Here is a 24,336-nt window from a genome sequence, read left to right as displayed (position 1 = left end):
GCCACTCCTTCGTTATTTTAGCTGTGTGCTTAGGGTCATTGTCTTGTTGGAAGGTAAACCTTCGGCCCAGTCTGAGGTCCTGAGCACTCTGGAGAAGGTTTTCGTACAGGATATCCCTGTACTTGGCCACATTCATCTTTCCCTCGATTGCAACCAGTCTTCCTGTCCCTGCAGCTGAAAAACGCCCCCACAGCATAATGCTGCCACCGCCATGCTTCACTGTTAGGACTGTATTGGACAGGTGATGAACAGTGCCTGGTTTTCTCCACACATACCGCTTAGAATTAAAGGCCAAAAAGTTCTATCTTGGTCTCATCAGACCAAAGAATCTTATTTCTCACCATCTTGGAGTCCTTCAGGTGTTTTTTAGCAAACTCCATGCAGGCTTTCATGTGTCTTGCACTGAGGAGAGGCTTCCGTCGGGCCACTCTGCCATAAAGCCCTGCAGTGATGGTTAACTTTCTCCCGACTGCATCTCTGGAGCTCAGCCACAGTGATCTTTGGGTTCTTCTTTACCTCTCTCACCAAGGCTCTTCTCCCCCGATAGCTTAGTTTGGCCGGACGGCCAGCTCTAGGAAGGGTTCTGGTCGTCCCAAACGTCTTCCATTTAAGGATTATGGCATGCACTGTGCTCTTAGGAACCTTAAGTGCAGCAGAATTTTTTTTTGTAACCTTGGCCAGATCTGTGCCTTGCCACAATTCTGTCTCTTCAGGCAGTTCCTTTGACCTCCTGATTCTCATTTGCTCTGCCATGCACTGTGAGCTGTAAGGTCTTATATATACAGGTGTGTGGCTTTCCTAATCAAGTCCAATCGGTATAATCAAACACAGCTGGACTCAAATGAAGGTGTAGAACCATCTCAAGAATGATCAGAAGAAATGGACAGCACCTAGTTAAATATGAGTGTCACAGCAAAGGGTCTGAATACTTAGGACCATGTGATATTTCAGTTTTTCTTTTTTAATAAATCTGCAAAAATCTCAAGTCTGTGTTTTTCTGTTAATATGGGGTGCTGTGTGTACATTAATGAGGAAAAAAATGAACTTAAATGATTTTAGCAAATGACTGCAATATAACAAAGCGTGAAAAATTTAAGGGGGTCTGAATGCTTTCTCCGTCCCCACTGTAGAGAGAGAGACTGACTCTCTGTCTGGAACTTGAAGATCCAGGCATTGGATTGCCGGAGGGCTCTGTTTCTGGGGCGTTGCACAGCTAAAGATTGGTGGTTGATGGTTCGGACTCTAGAAAGGTTGAATTCTTCCTTTTTAGGTATTGGAAGATAATAACCACTGATGCCAGTTTCACCATTTGGTTTGAGGGTGGCTACAGTTTAGTGGACTTAGTCTCCACAGGAGAATATACTACCCATAAATATCTTGGAGCTTTTGTCCAGTACGCCTTGCTCTTGATTATGGTACAAACCAGTTGTAGGTTCTATCCTTAGGAACCAGTTCTCCCTTTATTTGATGCTTCCCTCTGTTTGTTTAGACTTATGCCACATCTTTTTTGCGAATAACCTGGTAGGTAGTAACACTGATAATAGTGTTAGCCGAATTAGCCCAGGAGGGCTTGGTACACCAACATAGGGAGTCTTGCTGGGGTCGCTTCTTGAACACTCCCAGTCCAGCGAGACCTAATGGTCTTGAGTCCTGTATCTCAGGACTGTTGAGCCCCTGAAAGCCAGCTTTGAGGAACTTCAATTTCAGGACTTGGAAATATTTTTTTGCCTGGGGTGAAGCCAGGAAGTGGCACCCGCAGAAATATGTGAGTGGGAGAATTTTATTTTTCTTTCTTTAATTGGTAGGGGAAAGGAGATTTGGCCTTAAGTACCGTTAAGGGTCCGAATTCGTCCCCATAACTCCTTGATTCATACTTAATACCGTGTGTAACATACATAGTCCCGCCTGTCAGGCCATTCTTGTGTCCTTGGGACTTGAATTTGATCTTGACTGCCCTTGCGGAGGCCACTTTTTGAACCAATCAGGGGATTCTGTTGGTCCTTTATCTTGGAAGGTGGTTTCTTTGGTGGCTATCACTTCACTAAGTGGAGTGTCAGCACAGTTGGCAGCTCTTTCATGCAAGGAGCTGTTCTTGGTCTTACATCATGATAAGGTGTTGTTGCGTCCTCATCCATTTTTTGCCTAGAATGGTGTCTAGTTTTCACTTGAATCAAGACAACGTCTTGCCTTCTTTCCTGATCCTCAGTTGGCAGGAGTTAGATCACTGCATACTCTGGAGGTAGTTCTGGCAGGTCAGAATTACTTGATTTGTCATTACAGGTCAGGAATTCTGGTTTGTGCTGCCAGTAGAGCCCAGGATGGGCAGCAGGCATCCACGTTAACTATTTTCATTGGATTTGCCAGTTAATTATTCTAGCCTATGGCCTGAAAGGGCAAGCTCCCCCACCCCTTTTTTTGGTAAAAACGCTCTCTACCAGGTGTGTGGGGGCATCTTGGACCATCTGCCATCAGGTGTGAGTTTCTCTGGATTTAAGGCCATTACATGGTCTTTTGTGCATACATTCACAGTATTTTACCAGATAGATACCAAAGACAGGGAGGATACTGCTTTGGCCGCAGTATGTTTTTGGCGGCAGATGGAGTCCTCCTCAGGTGGCAGTTTCTGTGTTTGTGTCTCCCTCCCCTCGAGTGCATTGCTTTAGGACATCCCATATAGTCATTATTATGGTTGCTCCATGTCCCGTGATGTACGATAAAGAAAATAGGATTTTTTTCGTCATACCTGTAAAATCCTTTTCTTGGAGTAGATCACGAGACACAAGGGTCCCTCCAATCTTTTTTTGGGATATTCATTGCTTTGCTACAAAACTGAGGTCCTTCCTGTGTAGGAGGGGTTATATAGGGGAGGACTTTCTGTTTGACTATCTGCCAGTGTCCATCCACCAGTGTATAACCCATATAGTCATTATTATAGTTGCTCTGTGTCCTGTGGTGTACTTCAAGAAAAGGATTTTACCGGTAAGTATGAGGAAAAAATCCTGTTATATCTTTTCATGTGTTAACACTAAAGAAATTACACTTGCTACAATGTAAAGTAGTGAGTGTACAGCTCGTATAACAGTGTAAATTTGCTGTCCCCTCAAAATAACTCAACACGCCATTAATGTCTAAACCACTGGCAACAAAAGTGAGTACACCCCTAAGTGAAAATGTCCAAATTGGGCCCAATTAGCCATTTTGCCTCCCCGGTGTCATGTGACTCGTTAGTGTTACAAGGTCTCAGGTGTGAATAGGGAGGAGGTGTGTTTAAATTTTGGTGTTATCGCTCTCACTCTCTCATACTGATCACTGGAAGTTCAACATGGCACCTCATGGCAAAGAACTCTCTGAGGATCTGAAAAAAAGAATTGTAGCTCTGCATAAAAATGGCCTAGGCTATAAGAAGATTGCCAATAGAAACAATAGGGAGATCAGTATAGCGCTGCGCTAAAACCAGAAAAAAACACTAAGATAGCAGCTAACACACCTATAGACTCAAGGCAAGAGATAACATTGCCTATGAATGTGGAAGTTGTGCTGATACCCCCCTTCCTACTGTATGCTGACGACATTTGACAAGACACATTGTCCAGACCGGTTGGTCAATAAGCCTTTTTGACTTGTATGACGTATGTTCTTTCAAGTCATTAAGTTCCGGTAAGCCTCTTGATGTCTCCGGTGATGGCCCCAGCACCACTCTAGACCCTCTGTTCACTTGTGGTTCCTTCATTGTCTACTTACCTGCCAGATTTGGTGAATTTTATCTACTTGTGAACTTGGGAGTTACAGTTCCACCACTTTCAGCGTGCAACCTCCATAGACTTTTGGTGGTGGTTTCTTTTTTTTCATAATTTTTCTACAAACTTATATTGTGGACTGTTACGTTTCAGGACTTTTCTTTGTATAAATTTAGGTGTTAGATTTGCTGAACCTTCACGGTTTTTCAAACATAAGTTATTGTTTATATTTGTCAATTAAGATTTATCATTTACTGTTTCACCCTAACTGTTTTGCTGAATAACACAGTGTTACTTTATTGTGCAATCCATATTTATGGTCATACAAGGTGTGATAAGGTTTTTACTTACTGTTTGTATGCACTTATGGGTTGGGGTTTTTTGATTTATATGTCTGTATAGTATATAGCGCTACACTTTTATTTTCGTTATAAGAAGATTGCCAAGACCCTGAAACTGAGCTGCAGCACGGTGGCCAAGACCATACAGAGTTTTGAAAGGACGTGTTCCACTCAGAACAGGCTTCGCCGTGGTCGACCAAAGAAGTTGAGTGAATGTGCTCAGCGTCCTATTCAGAGGTTGTCTTTGGGAAATAGACGTATGAGTGCTGACAGCATTGCTGCAGAGGTTGAAGGGGTGGGGGGGGGTCAGCCTGTCAGTGCTCAGACCATACGCTGCACACTGCATCAAATTGGTCTGCATGGCTGTCGTCCCAGAAGGAAGCCTTTTCTAAAGATGATGCACAAGAAAGCCCGCAAACAATTTGCGGAAGACAAGCAGACTATAAGGACATGGATTACTGGAACCATATCCTGTGGTCTGATGAGACCAAGATACACGTATTTGGTTCATATGGTGTCAAGTGTGTGTGTCGCAGGAACCAGGTGAGGAGTACAAAGACAAGTGCGTCTTGCCTACAGTCAAGCATGGTGGTGGGAGTGTCATGGTCTGGGGCTGCATGAGTGCTGACGGCACTGGGGTGCTACAGTTCATTGAGGGAACCATGAATGCCATCATGTAGTGTGACATACTGAACAGACCATGATACCCTCCATTCGGAGACTGGGCCCACAGGGCAGTATTCCAACATAACAACCCCAAAAACACCTCCAAGATAACCACTGCCTTGCTAAAGAGGCTGAGGGTAAAGGTGATGGACTGGTCAAGCATGTCTCCAGACCTAAACCCTATTGAGCATCTCTGGGGCATCGTCAAACGGAAGGTGGAGGAGCGCAAGGTCTCTAACATCCACCAGATGCGTGATGTCGTCATGTAGGAGTGGAAGAGGACTCCAGTGGCACCCTGTGAAGCTCTGGTGAACTCCATGCCCAAAAGGGTTAAACCAGTGCTGGAAAATAATGGTGGCCACAGAATATTGACACTTTGGGCCCAATTGGACGTTTTCACTTAGGGGTGTACTCACTTTTTTTTGCCAGGGGTTTAGACATTAATGGCTGTGTGTTGAGTTATTTTGAGGGGACACTGTGTATGTATGTATGTGTGTGTGTGTGTGTGTGTGTGTGTGTGTATATAATAAAAAAAAAATATATATATATTATACAGTGGGGACGGAAAGTATTCAGACCCCCTTAAATATTTCACTCTTTGTTATATTGCAGCTATTTGCTAAAATCATTTAGGTTCATTTTTTGTTTCTCATTAATGCACACACAACACCATATTGACAGAAAAACACAGAATTGTTGACATTTTTTCAGATTTATTAAATAAAGAAAAACTGAAATATCACATGGTCCTAAGTATTCAGACCCTTTGCTGTGACACTCGTATATTTAACTCAGGTGCTGTCCATTTCTTCTGATTATCCTTTAGATGGTTCTACACCTTCATTTGAGTCTAGCTATGTTTGATTATACTGATTGGACTTTATTAGGAAAGCCATACACCTGTCTATATAAGACCTTACAGCTCACAGTGCATGTCAGAGCAAATGAGAATCATAAGGTCAAAGGAATAAGGATGAGCTCCAGCGTGTTCACACAGCCCAAGTGCATAGCCCGCCAGGAAATCGGCACTGCGCTAATCACAGGCAGTGAGACATTGTCCTGATGCGTGGCTGCATATATATATATATATTATTATAATATAATTTTTTTTTTTTTTTTTTTTTTTTAAACATAGTTTTAGGGTACGTTTTTTCAATAGTTTGAAATGGATTCAAAGTGAAATCTGGTTGATGTGGTTCCATCACTTCTGCACCATACAGCATGTCTTAAGAATAACGGCTTCTCTGTATAGGTTTTTACAGAAGGCTATGCTCATTTGCATGTACTTTTAAAAAAACCTAGCTGGCAAAGATGAAGCATTAACAGTATAATAAACATGTTGAAGCTGTAAAGTCTGATAGCAGCAAGAAAATTTATAGAAACCAAATGTCTTATGGGTCTACAGTATATCTAAATATAAATTCGTCCCTGTTTAGGAGTTGTAGCTGAAAATATCAAAATAAAATGCCATTTTTATTTTCAGAAAGTCACCACCAATACAGAGATAAATAATACAGATTTTAATGCAAAGAATAGGAGGCGATGGGGACATATTACAAAAACACTTAAGGTATCTGATGAGTTGGATGACTTGGAAGATCTCGATGTGCATTCTTCAGTCACTAAAACGCAATTAAAGAATGAAAAACGCAGACCAAGTGAGGATGATCTTTGTAGGTAAATTGAAGTCTTCTTGTTATTTAAAAATTGGCACAGAGGACAGAATCCAGTTATATGCTATTTCTGCTGAGAGGAATCCATGTACCATTTTATTTATTTATTTTTTATTTATTTTTTTTGTTATTCTAAATGCAGACATATTACACTATTTCTGAAAGGTGGGATTTAAAATTTACACCTTTAAAAGGGAAAGTATAGTGTGTTTTTTTTTTTTTTTTTTTTTTTTTTTTTTTCTTAAGCGAAGTACATATGTTGAGTTAATATTAAAGTCTTTGCCATTTCGGTTGCATTCAAAATGATGCTTTGTGGTTTCCCCACACCGCGTGTGCAGTGCAGCGTACCCATGGGTTCTGTGTGAATTACAAGCATATCCCACTTTTAAGTACACAATGAGGTTTATTTACTAAAGCTGGAAAGTGCAAAACCAGGCTCACTTCTGCATAGAAACCAATGAGCTTCCAGGTTTTATTACCAAAGCTTAATTGAACAAGCTGTGGTTAGAAGCTCATTGGTTTCTATGCAGCAGTGAGCCTGATTTTACACTTTCCAGCTTTAGTAAATAAACCCCATTGTGTACTTAAAAGTGGGGTATGCCTGTACCTGCACCTTGCCATAGATTTCTATTACATGGGGCAGTTGTGGTGCGTTTTCTGCTTGAATCAGTGTGAAAGCGACCTTAAAGTATCCATGTGCTCAAACTATGGTCAAGAATGTGTTTGCATATTATTATCAAGCAGTAAAAGAGCTTTAAGGAATGCCTTTCCTGACCTCTGTTGTGATATTTAAGAATGATGCTGCGTACACACGAGCGGAATTTCCGTTGGAGAAATCTTGGATGGTTTTTCCGAAGGCATTCCGCTCAAGCTTGGCCTGCATACACATGGTCACACACAAGTTCGCTGAACTTTCGACCGTCAAGAATGCGGTGACGTACAACACTAAGATGAGCCGAGAAAATGAAGTTCAATGCTTCCGAGCATGCGTAGGATTTTTGCGCGTCGGAATTGGTACAGACGATCGCCATTTCCGATCGGAACTTTTTCAGACCGAAAAATTGAGAACATGCTCTCAATCTTTTGCTAGCTGGAATTCCACCAGCATAAGTCTGATGGAGCATGCACATGGTCGCATTTTCCAACCAAAAGCTCTCATCGGTCTTTTGCTGGCCGAATTTCCGATCCTGTGTACGGGGCATAAGTTACAAAGAGCTATAAAGACTAAAGTCAGCTTTTAAGCTAGGTTCACAAATAACTGCTGTGGTTTAGTGCACTTAAAGCATAGACATTTTCTCACGTTTTATGTGCACTGCCTTGGCAGCTTATTCAAAATAAATGGGCTGGCATGCCTCTGGGCAGCCCAGAAGTCAGACGTGCACCTTTTTTTAAAAATGCAGCACACTGCAGCACATACTTTGTGTGCAGTGTACCTCTGTTGGAGAGGAGCATTGGGGTGGCATTCAGAATGAATGGCACCATTGTAGGAAGGATGCAGCACCTCACGTTGCAGTAACGCACATGGGAACATGCACGTTAACACTAGGGTTGTCCTGATACCACTTTTTTAAGACCGAGTACAAGTACCGATTCTTTTTTTCAAGTACTCACCGATACCGATACTTTTTTTTTTTTTTTTTATGTCACGTGACAGTGTTTTTTGGGGGTTTTTTACAATTTTTTTTGTTTTTTTTTTACAATGCTTGCTTTTTTTTTTCTTTTTTTTAGGGAGGGAGGGGTGGATGGTGTCTGTGTTTTTTATTTAAATTTTTTATTATTTTTTACAATAATTTTTTTTTATTATTATTTATTGCAATACTTTTTTTTTTTTAATCAGCCCTGTTGGGGGGCTTTGTGAGATATCAGGGGTCTTAATAGACCCCTGAAATCTCCCCCTTGAGACAGAGAAAGAGACCGAGGATAGATATTCCCCAGTTCCTTTCTCTGTAGCCTCAGCTGCACTGAAAAGGAATGGAGAGAAGACAGCGGCTCCTCTCCATTCATAAACTGAGACATCAGTTCATACATCAAAGGAAGGAGGATGACATGGAGAGGGACAGCAGAACGGAGGGGGACACGGAGGAAAACTGGCGGGGGACAGCAGCAGAACGGCGGGGGACATGGAGAAAGAAAGGAGGGGGACAGCAGAACGGCGGGGGGGACACGGAGGAAGAAAGGAGGGGGACAGCAGAATGGCGGGGGACACGGAGGAAGAAAGGAGTGGGACAGCAGAACGGAGGGGGACTGGAGGAGGATGCGGTGACAGTCAGCGGTGATCGTGTGAGGGGGAGTTACAAGCACAGATCACCGCTGTATAGATTTCACTAAAGCAGCTGAAGGGGGGGGGGGGGCTTGTAACTCCCCCACTCACCGATCACCCCTGACTGTACAGGTATCGGGTGAAGTATCGGGAGCATTTGCCTGAGTACAAGTACTCGGGCAAATGCTTGGTATCAGTGCCGATACCGATACTAGTATCGGTATCGGGACAACCCTAGTTAACACAACACAGTATTGTGGACAGAGCCTTAGTTTCTTTCATCTTAGAATCACCTGCTGTATGTTTACATTAGAGGGTTGGCAGGCTGCCAATATTCTGATACAATAGAAAGTAACGGCAAACAGAGTTTTTAGTGCCTCTGTTTGAAGATGAATATCTCCACAGTGCCTATAGCTACCGGCTTGCTTTAATGTACCTTTGCTGTCTGTTCAGAATATGTAAATACTTTAATATTCATAGGCTTCACATTTTTTACAAGCTTCCACTTCCTCTTTTAGCCATCAGAGGCAAGGTAAACTAGCTACTGCAATGACTTTGCATTACTGCCTAGCAACTTTTTAAAGCTGTAGGTGCAGTTCAAAGGTTGTACAGTAGGAACTGCCTCTAGTATGCCAATGCACCAGAAGAAGCATTAATAATAGGATGGAGGGGAAATGCTCTAGAGGAGGTACAAAGTTAGTACAATTTAAACTTCCAGTATTACAATGCATCGGAGGAAGCATCAACAATGAAGAGAAAAGCTTTAGGGGTGATGCAAAGGTAGTTCAGTTGGAGCCTCCTCTGATATTACAAGGCATCAGAGGAAGTATGAATAGTTAGCATGCAAAGTATCAGTTGCCAACAGCACTAAGGCAATATCAATTTGCATGCAATCGATATTGAGTTGTCGGCACCTAAACTGACAGAATCAACAGGTAATTAGTATATAGTAGCAGGTGCAATAAAACATTAACATAACATGGAAGGGTGTTGACGGTTTTTAAACATGCAAAGACGATAGTTTAATTTTTGCCTAGAGATCACTTTAACACAGCTTAAGACCCCTTTCACACTGAGTCTCCCAGGCGTCGGCGGTAAAGCGGCGCTATTTTTAGCGCCGCTTTACCGTCGTTTTAGCAGCACTATTCGGCTGCTAGCGGGGCGGTTTTAACCCCCGCTAGCGGAAGAAAAAGGGTTAAATCCGCCTGCAAAACGCTGCCGGCGGTATGGCGGCGCTGCCCCATTGTTTTAAATGGGCAGAAGCGGTTCACCGCTCCACCGCTGCAAAGAAGCTGCTGGCAGGATTTTTTGTGATGCCCTGCCAGTGCAGCTCCCCAGTGTGAGGTTTGCGGCTGAGGCTTTTTGCAATCGCTATTTTTAGCGCTGTAGCACCTGAGAAACGCCTCTAGTGTGAAAGGGATCTAAAACTGGATGTGTGTGTTTTTTTTTTTTTGTTTAAAGCCTATTAATGGAAAAAAAAAAACAAGTTTTATATATTTGTGAAGGTGTTTTTTTTTTTTTTTTTTTTTTTTTTTGCTTTTATTGTATGTTAATTTTCTTTGAATCGGCACGATTTATAACATTTTAGCAGGGGGTAAAGGAATTCTGCACTTGCTTAGCTGCTAATTGTTTCAATATTTGCCAAATGCAGCTTTGAACGCATTTTGGACTTGAAGCGGGAAGACCGTGATATACCTAGACCTGTGCAATCCTCATTCTCTAGACAGGACAGTACAGCATCCAGGAGATTGTCTGCAAAACAGCATTATTTGAAACACACCAGATATTTGCCAGGTAAGTTTCGTATTCATTCATTTTGATGTTTATTTTTTGTTTATGGAGACCAGTGCTATTTAACATACTTGGGTTTAGCAGAAGAATAACCTTTTGTCTTTGTTTCAAATTTATAAAATCCAGAATGTAAAAAGATATTCAAAAAATAAAAAGATATGTAGGGAGGGCTTTGTGATTTCTGTATAAGTGATAACTGAAATGAGTTTCAGGACCTCATTGGTCAGGCACAGCGTGCTTTTGACATTAGTTTGAGAAGCTTCTGTGGTCAATAAACATTTATTGCAGGTGCAGCTAACCTGTAGCTGACCAGTATCCTATCAGCACTTTTCACCCAGCCAGCAGTGTAGAACCCTATGGTATATATCTAAGAAGGGCAGCCGCGCTGCTGGGACCAGCATGGAAGGCAGGACTTCGGAGCATGCGTAATAGCTCCTTCTTCATGATGGAGAATTTCTCTTCCATGGCGGCTGGTATCTGTACCTCTCCTCTTCTGCTAACCGGAACTCAGATCCCGTTGGTGGCTTGGGTGTCCCAGACTGCAGGAAGCATCCCACTGTCCCACTGCTGCCACCAAATATGATGGACCAGTCTGGGTACCTCAGCCAAGATACAGCTTCCTCCACTCTGGAACCAGGTATTGTAGGTGAGAATTGCACCCAAGAACTATAGACGACACTAGTTTAGGTGCAAACTGGAACTGATTTTATTGTAAACTCACACAGAATATATATCATATAAAATCAGGCAAGCGCTTGATCACATTATCCTAAACTATGCAAACTGTAAACAGAAATATCAGCACATCTAAGGAACCTACAGTAATCTAATTAACAGTAAGCTAATTAACAACTAGTCATCTAGACAAGCCAAGTGACTCAGGTTAGTGCCCACCCAGACAGTTTGGCATCAGTTCACCAGAAAGAAGACCCAGGGCTGTCCAAATCTCATTAACCAGCTTTCACTTGTGTAATTTGTCAATTAGACAAGTCATCATAAGACAAAACTCATACAATGTTCCAGCAGTCTGAAAAAGTTGAATTTAATTTATTGTCATAGATTTCTTGTGGGAGGCTGTTGATAATTATTTCTGTCTTAAGTGGAGGAGCTTCTCTAACCCAGTCTGCAGGAGGGCCACCATATTTGACCATTAACCTGTACAAGATAAATATTACACCTTTCCATCCACTCCCGAAGGGAAGCTTTATTGTCTGTATTCAGAGAAATAATCCAAGCCTCACTCTCAGCATTCATCATGTTGTTGTCCATTAGAAAATGATCTGTTTTCTCCACGTGGTCAGAGGCTCAACTGAGCTCTTTTCCATGCTCTCACTGGGAGAAGCCGACAAAATCCCTGGTCTCCTCCATGGGCCATAATCAGTGGGTAGAAGGCTAGCCCCTGGTCTTCTCCAAAAGCCCCTGTCCCGGTTGGGTTTGTTACAGCTAGTTTTACACATGTCTGGATGCAGTTTTGTTTACCTGTTCAGGTGCAAATTTTGACTTGAATTCACACCTGAACCTGTCTTAATATCGCACAGGACCCTTTTTAAAAATGGTCCATGGCCGCCCCGGACATGTGTGAAGTGGCTCCATTGCATGTGTGAAGTGGCTCCATTGCAAGCCGATCCCGGTTCACATGTTATGTATGCATCCTATTGGCATATATGTGAACCAGGCCTTAGTGCAACTTGTTGCTCTCCCTGATCATGAGGGCTCCCCCTGATCATGAGGGCTTAGCTTGCCCTCCGCCATCCCTAGATGTGGGGGAGATCCCACCAGCCGCATTTCAAGCTCTAGCTGTTTCACCAAAACTGTTTCTTTTCAAATTTAGGCTGTGCATTCTGCTTTAAAGTTATATCCTTTTGCAGAGTATTTTGTCATAGCGTGAACTGCCTCTCCTGCTGTTGACCCACAAGGGCTAAGTTGACCTTGTTATCAAAATTACCTGTGCAGACTAAGATCCCCCTGTAGCTTAAAAGATAAGTTCACCTTTGTACAAAAAATAATAAATGCACAGGTAAAAAAATGTGCATTTGTTATTTTTTGGATTAGGAGCCTGTCAAGCTTTGCACCAGCGATCAGGAGATCGCTGATGCCATGCAGATCTCATGCACACTGTCAGTGTATCTGCTTACCCCTGCATCCCGTACAGGTAAGCTGATACTCGCTGACAGGAAGATTCAATGAACTACTACAGTGCTCCACAGTGCCGTGGTAGTTGATTGAGAACTACAAGCCTGCAGCCGCTAAGGCTGTCAGGATTTATAGTTCATTCATACACAGAGCTCTGTGTATGAATGATGCAGCTGTGTGGGTGGAGCCCTGCACAACCACACTACTTTAAAAAATGGACAGCTAGGAAGGGTGAATGTCTATATAGGCATATATTGATTGGTTTGCGCATCTACAAACCTATGGGATAGATTTAGGGTTTTTTTGGGTTTTTTTCCATTGTTTTTACTGGTATTGGCAGCGTTCTGCGATTTTGTGGGACCGCGATTATGCGGTGGACAAATCTGACCCCAAATGACACTTTTTGGGGACCAGTGACATTATTACATTGATCAGTGCTTTAAAAATGCACTGATCAATGTATAAATGACACTGGCAGGGAAGGGGTTAACACTAGGGGGGTGATCAAGGGGTTAAATGTATTCCCTCTGCGTGTTCTAACTGTAGGGGGGATGGGCTGCCTGGGACATGACAGGGATAGCTTTTCCCGATCAATGGGAACAGAAGATCTGAGATGTCTCCCTTGTTTACAATGGCAGATCCCCGTTCTGCTTCTGTATACAGCAATTGCGCGCCCACAATCTCACATGCATGGACTGGCGTACAGGTACATTGGTTCGCGCAGGAGAGCCGACCTGTCGCAGTATAAGTACGGCGGCTAGTTGGCAAGTGGTTAAAACACACTGGGCTTTATGAACTAAAGCTGCATGTTGCAAAATCTGGTGCAGCTCTGCATAGAAACCAATAAGCTTCCAGGTTTAATTGAAAAAGCTGAAGTTAATTGAAAAAGCTGAAGTTAAAAGCTGATTGGCTATCAAACACAGTTGCACCAGATTCTGAGTACACCAGTTTTAGTAAATCTTCCCTACTGTGCAGTTTGGTAAGCAGTATTGCCCTTACGACTTGTTATTGAGGCAGACACAGAAGAGAAGGAGCAGGGAGCACTAGCAGGGGACCACAGAAGAGGAGGACAGGGGCTGCTCTTTGCAATACCATTACACAGAGCAAGTAAGTATACCATTTTTTTTGGGGGGGTATCCTTTAGAACCACTTTAATCTGTGTGATTTTTTTTTTTTGTATCTTCTTTAAGGAAGAATTATCACTATTTTTTACATTATTTGGTTAGTGATGGGACAGAATACATTGGGGTATTTTGTGTCATCTTCCTAGGTGCCCTAAGATGCTAGCTACAGCTAAAACTTTAGCAGGGCGACCCAACCCCCCCCCCCCCACAGCTTGGCCCACTGTTGCTTGACACTGTAGCTAGAAAGGAAATGGTTGCTTTATAGTGCCTATCTCTGTCTCCCAGCACTTGTCTGAGGCAAGCAGCAGCACGAAGAATGGGGAGAGAGAGAGGTGAGGCTGTCATGTCTCACCTCCCTCTACATTCCTTGTGCTGGTGTTTGCCTTTACTGAATCTTCTTAAAATGGCTGCTGAAAGTGTATATCCTTGTGTTTTTGTGTCAGATGCATTTACCCATGTACTTGCTGTATATGCTTATATACGGCAGATTAACATACTTTTGTATATCTTGCTTCCTTAGGAATCACAATTAAGAGCAATACTGGAATGAATCCAAGCAAAGATATTAATGACTTTGACACGTGGCCAAATATTAAGCAGCCATTTAAACCTGTTTATTTGCCTGCAGGTAATTTTTTTTTTTTTTTTTATTATTTTTTTTTTTTAATATATATAATTCAATTCCTAAAACTATTTAGATACCTATTCAGCGCTTGGTAGTATTTTATGGTATTTTGTAAGCTGCTCCTAACCCATTGCCGATGCCGCCGCTCCCCCGCCTTTTATGAAGATCCAAATGCCGGGAGGTGAATTTTACGCTCATGTGATGTGCTGTGATTGGCTGTCACAGTGGCCACTTGATCAGAAGCTCCCAATTGCAGGTCTGTATCAGGAGCTGCCCATGACAGCTTTGTTACTTTGTTTAGAGCACGGTTTAGCACAGAAAAGCCATTCCCCATGGAAGCATATATGCGGCAGCTCAACATTAAAGCCAACCCACCCAACCATCACATATATGCGTACAGCCAGTGAGAACAAGTTAAGCCTTGCAAAAACAAGTTCTTTGAATATACAAGTGTTTTTTACAGGAAATTAATATTGAGGATTATACTTACTACTTCCACTGTTTTTAGGGCACTCTGGAGTTAATGGACCTGCTGGCAGTTACAGTTCATCTTTCTTAAAACAAGAACCAAATTCTATTGGACCAAAGGCACGTCTGCCACCACTTACGGATCCACTGCCCAGTAAGTTTCATTTTGACCCTTGGATTATTAGGCTCTGAATTACTATAAGCATGGACACATGGTTTTTTTTTTTTTTTGTATTTTAGGTGTTTTAGTGCAGCACATTGGGTGATTTAAGAAAGAAGTTCTTTTGGTCTAAAGGCATGTCTGCCACCATTTATGGATTCACTGTCCACTAGATTTCATGTTGACCCGTGGTTTATCTGTTGATCGCGAGTGCAAGGCTTTTCTTCCTACAAAAAAAATAGTAAATGCACATATTTTTTACCTGCAAAAAAATGTGCATTTAATATTACTTCTAAAAAGGTGAACTTATCCTTTAAAGTGGTAGTAAAGCCTGCTTTGTGATTTTTTTACCTACAGGTAAGCCTATAATAAAGTTTACCTGTAGGTAAAATGAATATCTCCTAAAAGTGCACAGTTTAGGGGATAGTCGGCCTGCATGCAGCCAGTGACCTCACTGGTGCATGCGCTCTGAAGGTCCGGCATACCTTGCCGGAACTTCAGAGCTTAGTCTTGGAACCGAGGGCTCCCACACGCATGCATCGGAGTGACGTCATCGTGTCTCTGGCCAATCGCACAGCCAGAGAGCACGAACCCAGAAGAAAGACGGGGGAAGATGTCAGCCCTCTCAGCGGTGACAGCTCACCGCGGGAGGGCTTCATTTTAAGGTAAGTATTCCATAATGTGCTAGTATGCGAAGTCTACTAGCACATTATACAATTGCCTTTACAGGTGTTTTTTTTTTTTTTTTTTTTTTTTTTTTTTACCAGCTGTGGTTTACAACCGCTTTAAAGGACAGTGGGAATGTAGTGAGTGACCCTACCTTACCTGCACATTTCTCCCATTAACTTCACAAGCTCCCTTGGACCAAAGATGGCGCACATCCTCCTACAGCTTCTTATTGTTTTTTTAGCTTGGTCAGACTGGGCATCCTCTGGGCGGTCTCTGCATGAAAATTAAATATAAAAATGATTACCTTAAAATCTTAGTATTTTGCTCCCATAGTCTGGAATTTTTTTTCTCTATGCAGGAGAACATTCTGCAGAAACAGTGTTTATTTAAAGAACAACAAATAGCACATTGAAGTTGGAAAATAATTATTGTGTATTAATGTAATATACTACAATCTATTTTTTATAAGGCAACAATATAAGTGGGTTTTTGTCTTTGTGTTTTTTTTTTTTTTTTTTAGATTTTGGGTCTCTAAAATCGGGTTCGTATCCAAGACAGTCTACCTTCAGCTCGTCATCCAAAAACTCTCCTGTGATCCCCCCCAGACCACCACCTACATTTCAACCAGTCCATGGCAGGACAGACTGGATATCCAAATATGGTGGGCACAGATAGCAAAATAAAGCACTTTAGTTTACGGTCCTATTATTGGCTATGCAGTGCCCAGATACAGACAATTTCATGTTGCACATTTAAGCAATCTAAAAGGCCAATTTGTGGCTAGCATACTGTATATAAAAAATAACAATACCTGACAGTACTGGGGTATATGATTAAAGGATAACTAAACACAAGAACTAAAATTGATATTTTGCAGCTTACAGTCTTTAGATATGGTGGCTGTTAGTTTTTCCTTTTTTTTTTTTTTCAAGCTAAGCACATCTTTCAGCAAATACAGAAAAACCATGTTGATCTTGCCAGAAATGCGGGGTCAGTTCCTGTGAGCTACACTAAAGAATATCTTTCGTCCTAGCCATCTTATATAAAATATCAATTGTCCTGCCCTCCATGTAATGGAGATGACGAGATGTGAACATATATGTGTAGTCCATGCCAGGTGAAAAAATCTGCAATATATTAAATTTTTGGTTTTGGTTTAAATACCATTTTTATCTAATGAAGTCCTAGGAATGCATGCATTATTACAGAATTGAGTGCCGGAAGGGTTAATAGCTCACATTTCCAATAGCATAGGATGCAGCTCATAGAACTGATTCTAAAGGCTCCTTGAAGTTTATGTTTACACATGCGCTAAGTCTTTATTTTAGTGTAAACATTCCAGAATTGGGTTCATAATTTCTTTTTATCCATTAGACTCCAGCAACATTTTTTTTGCTCACGTGTTTTTAGGTGTAATCATATGAGCTCAAATTTGCCAGTGTGAAAAAAAGGTTTACAATGAACCTTTTTTTTATGTTTGGGTATTGTCTAAGGAGTAAGCACATTCTGTAATTGATATGCATTCTCTTTTTTGAGACTTTTTTTTTTCTTTTTATTTAGTTCTGTACTAAAGATGCAAGTATTTTCTATTTCTTAGGAGCTAGTTAAAATATATTTATTTTTTGTTGTTATTAAAATAATTATGAAATAATGCCTGAAGTACTTCAACGTAACAGTTTTTTAAAAGCGTACTTTGTAAATTACATGTACAGTTTGTTGTCCTGAACAAGCTATCTAACATTAGTTATGTGGCAGATGAGGTTTAATGTTGATTAATGTAAAGTTATGTACTTGGGGGCTAAGATAATGCATGCATCACACATACAAGGGGGAGTACAACTGGGGGAATCAATGGTGGAGAAGGATCTCGGGGTTTTGGTAGATCATAAGCTCAATAATAGCATACAATGCCAAGCTGTGGTTTCCAAAGCGAGCAAAGTCTTTTCTTGTATTAAGAGAGGTATGGACTCCAGAGCGAGAGATATCATTTTGCCCCTGTGCAAATCATTAGTAAGACCTCATCTGGAATATGCAGTTAAATTTTGGGCACCAGTTCTCAAAAAGGATATCGGGGAACTGAAGAAGGTGCAGAGAAGGGCAACCAAACTGATCAGAGGCATGGAGGAGCTCCGCTATGAGGAAAGATCAGAGGAACTGAATTTATTCTCTCTTGAGAAGAGGAGATTAAGGGGGGATATGATCACCATGTATAAATATATAAGGGGTCCATATAGTGAACTTGGTGTTGAGTTATTCACTTTACGGTCAACACAGAGGACAAGGGGGCACTCTTTACGTCTAGAGGAAAAGAGATTTAATCTTCAAATACAGAAAGGTTTCTTCACAGTAAGAGCTGTGAAAATGTAGAATAGACTCCCTCCAGAGGTGGTTCTGGCCAGCTCAGTAGATTGCTTTAAGAAAGGCCTGGATTCTTTCCTAAATGTACATAATATAATGGGGTACTAACATTTATAGGTAAAGTTGATCCAGGGAAAATCCGATTGCCTCTCTGGGTTCAGCAAGGGATTTTTTCCTCTGCTGTAGCAAATTGGATCATGCTTTTCTGGGGTTTTTTTGGCCTTCCTCTGGATCAACTGTGTGTATAGGATTGGGTATATGGGATTGTATGATATTTTTTATTTTTATTTATTTTTTTATGGTTGAACTAGATGGCCTTGTGTCTTTTTTCAACCTGACTAACTATGTAACATTCTAAACGAAAGTAAATTGATATTGAACCTAAATACCTGTCTAAAGCCATGGACCGGAAATTCAGGCATTCCCGAATTCTGTAATATACATGGACCAGAATTCAGCTGGTTCAGCAGGGTCCGGGCGGCACTGTGGATGTACAGAAGTCAATCTAACCGCCAACTTCTGTACAACTGCCTTGTCGCATTTTTTTCATTTGATCAGCACCTCAGGCTATAGCCTGCAGCTCTGATCAGTGTATTCTGATGGCAAAGAAGTCTCCCCACTACCCGAATACAATGACACAGCAAGGCGGACTACCTTCTCCACCTCAAATGTGTAGAATCGGGTCCATTTTTTTTTTTTTGTTCCACCCGCTGACTAATGTATGGACTGTCTAAAAAGCCTTTTAAGGAAGCAGTTTTCCCCTGACTTACAGGCTTTGGAAAAATTCCAGGATAGTGTGACTTTACTTGCAGTGAAGCTAATTAGGTTTAGCGTCGTGCCCTGGAATTAAACTGCTTCCCTCAAAGGCTTTTGAGACACTGGTTGAGCTTTGTGACAGATTCTTTTAATAGCATACTTTACACCAGCATTAATATGTGTAGTATCTTTTGGTCATGGTAAGCACTGAATACACTACATTTCTTTTAGCATAGAACCCTGACTATATTCTTTGACTGCATTGAGCGCACTGCTGGCCACAGTCACAGTGAAGGAACTGTATCATTCCCAAAAGCATTGTGAGATTACAGGATCGTTGTGATATTTATACGTTTAGAACCCTCATAAATTGAGCATTTAATTTCCTAACAGATTCACTAATTCATGGATTCATTAATAGTGGTGATATCCAGAAAAAAATCTGAATGCTCTATAGGTCTCCACTGTCATTTAATGAGTTCTAATGCTGTTGGGTTGACAGTGGCAGATAATGAATTTAGACCCGACGTTTAAAGTGGTTTTCAGCTTGCACAGGTTGGTTGAATAGCATGATGGGGACTTTATTAATAGGGAGATGTCTTAGTTCATACTTCTTTAATGAATGAGTTCTTAGGCCACTGGTCACACTACACATGCTTGCTCTCAACCTCAGTCCCTGTGATCAATGCCCCCTTTACACAGTTAATCTCTACTGTTGTATAATTATTCTTTACAAAAATAACTAACACATAACTAAATTACACATAAAAATCTTGAGACAGTTTGTCACCAGATGACAGATGCATTGTACTTGTGCCTGACTCCAAACTACTTGTACCTGCACTACAAACTAAACTGGAGGATGACAACTCTCTGTTGCGGATCTACAAGTCCCATGAGGCATTGCAAGGCTGACAGTTACAAGCATGACTCCCAAAGGCAGAGGCATGATGGGATTTGTAGTTCTGCAACAGCTGGAGGGCTGCCAGTTTGACACCTCTGTGTCTAAACTGATTAGAACACTTACCACCTCTCTTCACCGACAGTCTTGGCTACTGCATTGGTTTTGGAGGAAGTTTGCAAACTTGTGAATGTATCCAGTCACATAGTGTTACTGATATTCTGCATATTTGGAGCCCTAATGCTTGCAAGCAAATACAGTCCTGCTTGAATAGGGACCATCTTGTCCACCTAAACAAGTGCAGTGTGAGTATCTACCATCCCAGTGTGTTTGGCACTCATATGACATTTATGATTTCCATTCCAGACTACCTCCTTACATGCGTAGCCTAAGCAGCTGATGTAATCCCATAGTAGGTAGGACTTGTGCGGTGCTTTGAAGTCCCTCTACACATATTTATTCCTGATCTGTCACCAATTGGAGTTCCAACTTACAACCTTTTCGTCTCTACCCCACCAGATAATTAAATTGTCAGTCTCTTGTGCCTCAAATATTGTTTTGCTTTAATATTTGTTTAATTTACATTTTGGAGAATTAATCACAGAAGCATGATGCCATTGTGTCCTATTGTCACAATTACCTTTTTATAGAAATGGGCTTTAAAACCCGTAACGTGTAAATTGCTCACCTAGCTTCTGAATTACTGTATTTACGTAAGTGTGGAGGTTACTGAAAACTGAGCATGTTCTCTAAACCTAGCCTAGGGCTTGGATACCAATCCATGTTCAAATTCTGTTTAATGCCTATCCTGCTAGGTCCTTTTAAACCGCTAACAATATTGCTGAAAACAGACGCATTGTGGTGGCTGCAAGTACCTATAACTATTAATCAGACCCTGCGGATGCCCTATATTTAGTCCTAGACTGTACGTATTGACATGGTGGATGCCCTATATTGAGTCCTAGACTGTACGTATTGACATGGTGGATGCCCTATATTGAGTCCTAGACTGTACGTATTGACATGGTGCCAATTTGGGCGGAGCGCCAGAGGGGGACCCCAAGAAGTGGAGGATCTGGGCTGCTCTGTGCAAAACCATTTCACAGGGCAGGTAAGTATTGACATGCTTGTGATTTAAAAAAACAACCTTTTAATATCACTTTAATTTCAAGATTATGGCAGCAGTCTGCACGTTGGCAGTAATATTGGCTTTGACAGTTTTTAGCACAGATGGAATTTAAATTGTACATATTTGTTAATAGTAAAGCCTGGTACACATGGGCTGAAAATGAGCAGGTTCAGCAGGAACTGGACGGCTTTTGGTCCATATGTACAGCCGTCTGTTCATGCCTGTTGAACGGGCATGTTGGAAAACCAGCATTTGCAGCAAATGGCTGTGTACGCTGATCAGCGTATCCTGGAGGAGGGGAATCCCCCTCATGGGTTACAATAGCACAGCGGGAGAGATCCCCACATCAACAGTGCTTGTGTTGACGCAGGGATCCGTCAGGTTTTTTGTTTTTCCTTCAAACCTTTGGTTGAGTGAAAAAACTGCCTGTGTGTACCCAGCTTAAAAATTATATTTGGAAACATATGACAAAGCTGGCAAATTAAAAACTAAACGGTTTAGGGAGTACAGGGTTAAGTTTTATTTCCCACTGTGCTTTAAAGCTAATCTCCGGACAGATATAAAATGCATTTTGTATTTCTTATAATAGAATTACATGTATGAAACTAGTGTGATCACCTGTATTTGTCTTTATTTGCTCCCTGTAATCTGCTGCACAGCAGCACTAAGACTGGGAAGGAAGGGGCAGCACTAGAAGCCAAACAGGCTCTGCTGCAAACTTACTGAAAGTCTTTAGGAACCCAGTGGGAGTAACTATTATAGATCTTTATCGGAATATGCAAAATTTGCCTTAACCTATAATGCTACAAGCTCAGCTTAGTTGACTTGGCATGCTGAGAGAATTGGGAATCTTTCTACAAGATGGGAGAACAAGCTCCCTACACTTTGCCTAGGTTGCAATAGGATCTTGGGTACAGTAGTTGCCAGCTGCATAAATATTTAATTTTGTTGTATATAAGGACATGAAGAATTTTACATTGTGCCAATGTACTGTATGTGTTGATACATTGTTTTTCCTCCATTCCTAAAATATGTTTACGCCATTGTAATGGATGAAACTTGTGCATTTTTACCAAAACCTTTGGTAGCTGCATCAAATACCATTGGAGGTATTTGAACTGTCATGGTTTATTTTTTTATTAAGTTAATTCACAACAAAAACACAAATTCCCTTTCAGTTTTAAAGTGTGAATTTCATCTATTCCTTGTAATTTCATCATGTTGAAAGATATTTACCTATGCATTATCACAATAACTGTTGTACCTTTTATGAAATATAGGCCCAGTAGACTGACACTTAGGCAGGGTGTCAGTTTTTAGGTCTCATGCAAACTGGATGCTTTGGCCATCTCACCTAGATACCTTTCCTCCTGGCAGCAAGATTTGTCAGAAAAAAACACTAGACGTTTGGAAATCATTGTAGCACATTTAGGTACATCAAGCGATTGGGCATTTATTGCTTTCATTGGCCAGAAAAATAATCTATTCTGGCCATTGAAATGAATTAACGCTCAAGCGCTAAATGCACCTAGCGTTAATGTGTGTTTAGGTACCTCATGCATTTTTTTCTGACAAAATGCTGCTGCCTCTAAATGCCCCTGCCTTTAAACTCCTCTACACGCTTATGTGTGCGTGGACACATAGGCTAACATGCAGGGGTATTGAGAGGCAAAAAAAAAATAATGCTAGATGCTCCTAAGAGCAGCGTTAAAAAGATTCAATGTGCATGAGGCCTTACAGTTTACAATTAGTAGACGTCTTTCAAAAATATCCAGCTTAAAGAGTAAGTAAACCCTGATGGGTTTTACTTCCTCTTTGTTCCCCTGCAAAGTAAAAGCATAATGGGCTAGTATGCATGGCATACCAGCCCAATATGTGGCACTTACCTGCAAAGAAGCCCACGCTGTCCCTGCTGGTGGCCGCTTCCATCTTCGCCCCTCTTCCTTCCGGGGCCGCGGACTCCGGCACTGTGACTGGCCGGAGCCACGTGACGTCACTCCCGTGCATGCGCTTGGGAGCCGTCAGTCACGGCACTTGCGAGCGATGAAACGGCACGGAGGTCCGTTTCTTCACAGCGCATTGGCGCACTACAAGGTAAGTATCTTCTAAACGGCGCACGTTTAGGGGAGATTTCCACTACCTATAGGTAAGCCTTATTCTAGGCTTACCTATAGGTAAAAGTGAAAATCAGGGGTTTACAACCACTTTAGGGTTTCCATTTACAGCCAAATCAAAGTGACTTCCCTACACTTGTAGTCTATTGATAGTCACTCCAGCTCCAAATCTGAGGAGTCTGCACTTCTTTATGGACCAGGGGCTGGAGGAAGAGTCTGCAGGAGCCAGAGCATTGCATTAATCCAATGATCACAATTATAATGCTTTAAAAATAAATGCACATCAGCTCCCTGGTAGTTCATTTTGAACTACAAGCTGTCTGCTGCAGATGGGACTTGTAGTTCGTACATTCATGGATTCCTGTTAATGAATGACGCAAATGTTTAAGCAGGGCCCTGCAGAGCCATGCGGTTTTTAAATTGTGACAGCGGGTGTGGGGAGAAGAACCTCCTCCCTCTGGTCCATAGTGACTATACCCTAAATATAAGTGCAACATGTTACTAAAGGTGAACTTAGGCTTTAAGTACTTTCTACCACCTCTTTCCAAACCACATTCTGGAAAGTTGGAATATTTACCTCTCCCCGACTGAAATCGTATGAGATCTATGTGCTTGTAATGCTACTGATTGGCTGCTTTTCATCCCCCAACAATACAGTTAATATTCAGCACCGTAGTTGCACATTTATGTCGTCATACTCCAAGATGTTACACATTTAGCATAGTATCTTTGTACCATTTTTTGTTTTTTCTCATTTATATACTCTAAATCATATTTTAATTGTTATTCTGTGCCAAATCTTATTAGTTATGTCGGTGCACTGATCATTATTAAATTGTGTTTCCATGTAAATATGAGAATATACACTATATTTTACCGATATGATTTTATTACTGGAATAACTAATGGCATTGATATTAGTGGGCCAAACTGTATAACAACACTTTCTGCCTTTTTGTGTTGTACACATTTCTAGGCAATGCTTCTGTTTACATTTTTTATTGTGTTTGTCACGTTCTACAAATCTAACAATAAATATTTTTTCTTAAATGTGTGCCTTCAATATGGTGATTATTGGTAGCTGAATTTTTCAGCTAAAAATAATTGAAAGAAAGCAGTGAAAATGGGTATTTTTAAAAATCTGAATTTTTAATTTTGTATTATTACAGTGCAGCTTTACCTCTCAGACATACAGTGTGTATAGAAAAGAATAACCCCCTTTAAAATAATCACATTTTGTTGCTTTGCAGCCGGAAATGAAGACATTCACAGTTTTTGTTTTATCCAGCTGTATTTACTAGTGCAATTTATAACATCCAAATGAAAGATATAACACCAAACATGTCAGATTTTTTTTTTTTAATTCAAAAACAGAATCACTGAGTTGGAAAAAGGAGCACCCTCTTTTGTCAGTGTTTTGTTGTACCATCT

The 24,336-nt window shown here is 41.2% G+C and overlaps 1 protein-coding gene across 2 annotated transcripts in view; it reads left to right on the top strand.

Annotated features, from left to right (window-relative positions):
• The window catches only part of CILK1 (ciliogenesis associated kinase 1), a 67,306-nt gene extending 43,351 nt beyond the window's left edge, over nt 1–23,955 (top strand). The window contains exons 10-14 of one of the 2 annotated variants that reach the window (XM_073626664.1): nt 6,228–6,421; nt 10,329–10,471; nt 14,246–14,353; nt 14,859–14,972; nt 16,168–23,955. In XM_073626664.1, coding sequence (XP_073482765.1) covers nt 6,228–6,421; nt 10,329–10,471; nt 14,246–14,353; nt 14,859–14,972; nt 16,168–16,322 — 714 coding nt within the window. In that variant the 3' untranslated portion in view covers nt 16,323–23,955. The remainder of the gene's footprint in view (nt 1–6,227; nt 6,422–10,328; nt 10,472–14,245; nt 14,354–14,858; nt 14,973–16,167) is intronic. The other variant, XM_073626665.1, reaches the window with a different exon arrangement.
• The last annotated feature ends 381 nt before the right edge of the window (nt 23,956–24,336 follow it).

Source organism: Aquarana catesbeiana, linkage group LG04 (genome assembly GCF_042186555.1).
Source record: "Aquarana catesbeiana isolate 2022-GZ linkage group LG04, ASM4218655v1, whole genome shotgun sequence".
Taxonomy (NCBI): domain Eukaryota; kingdom Metazoa; phylum Chordata; class Amphibia; order Anura; family Ranidae; genus Aquarana; species Aquarana catesbeiana.
Note: the sequence above shows the minus strand (reverse complement) of the source record. Positions and strands in the feature narration are given on the sequence as shown.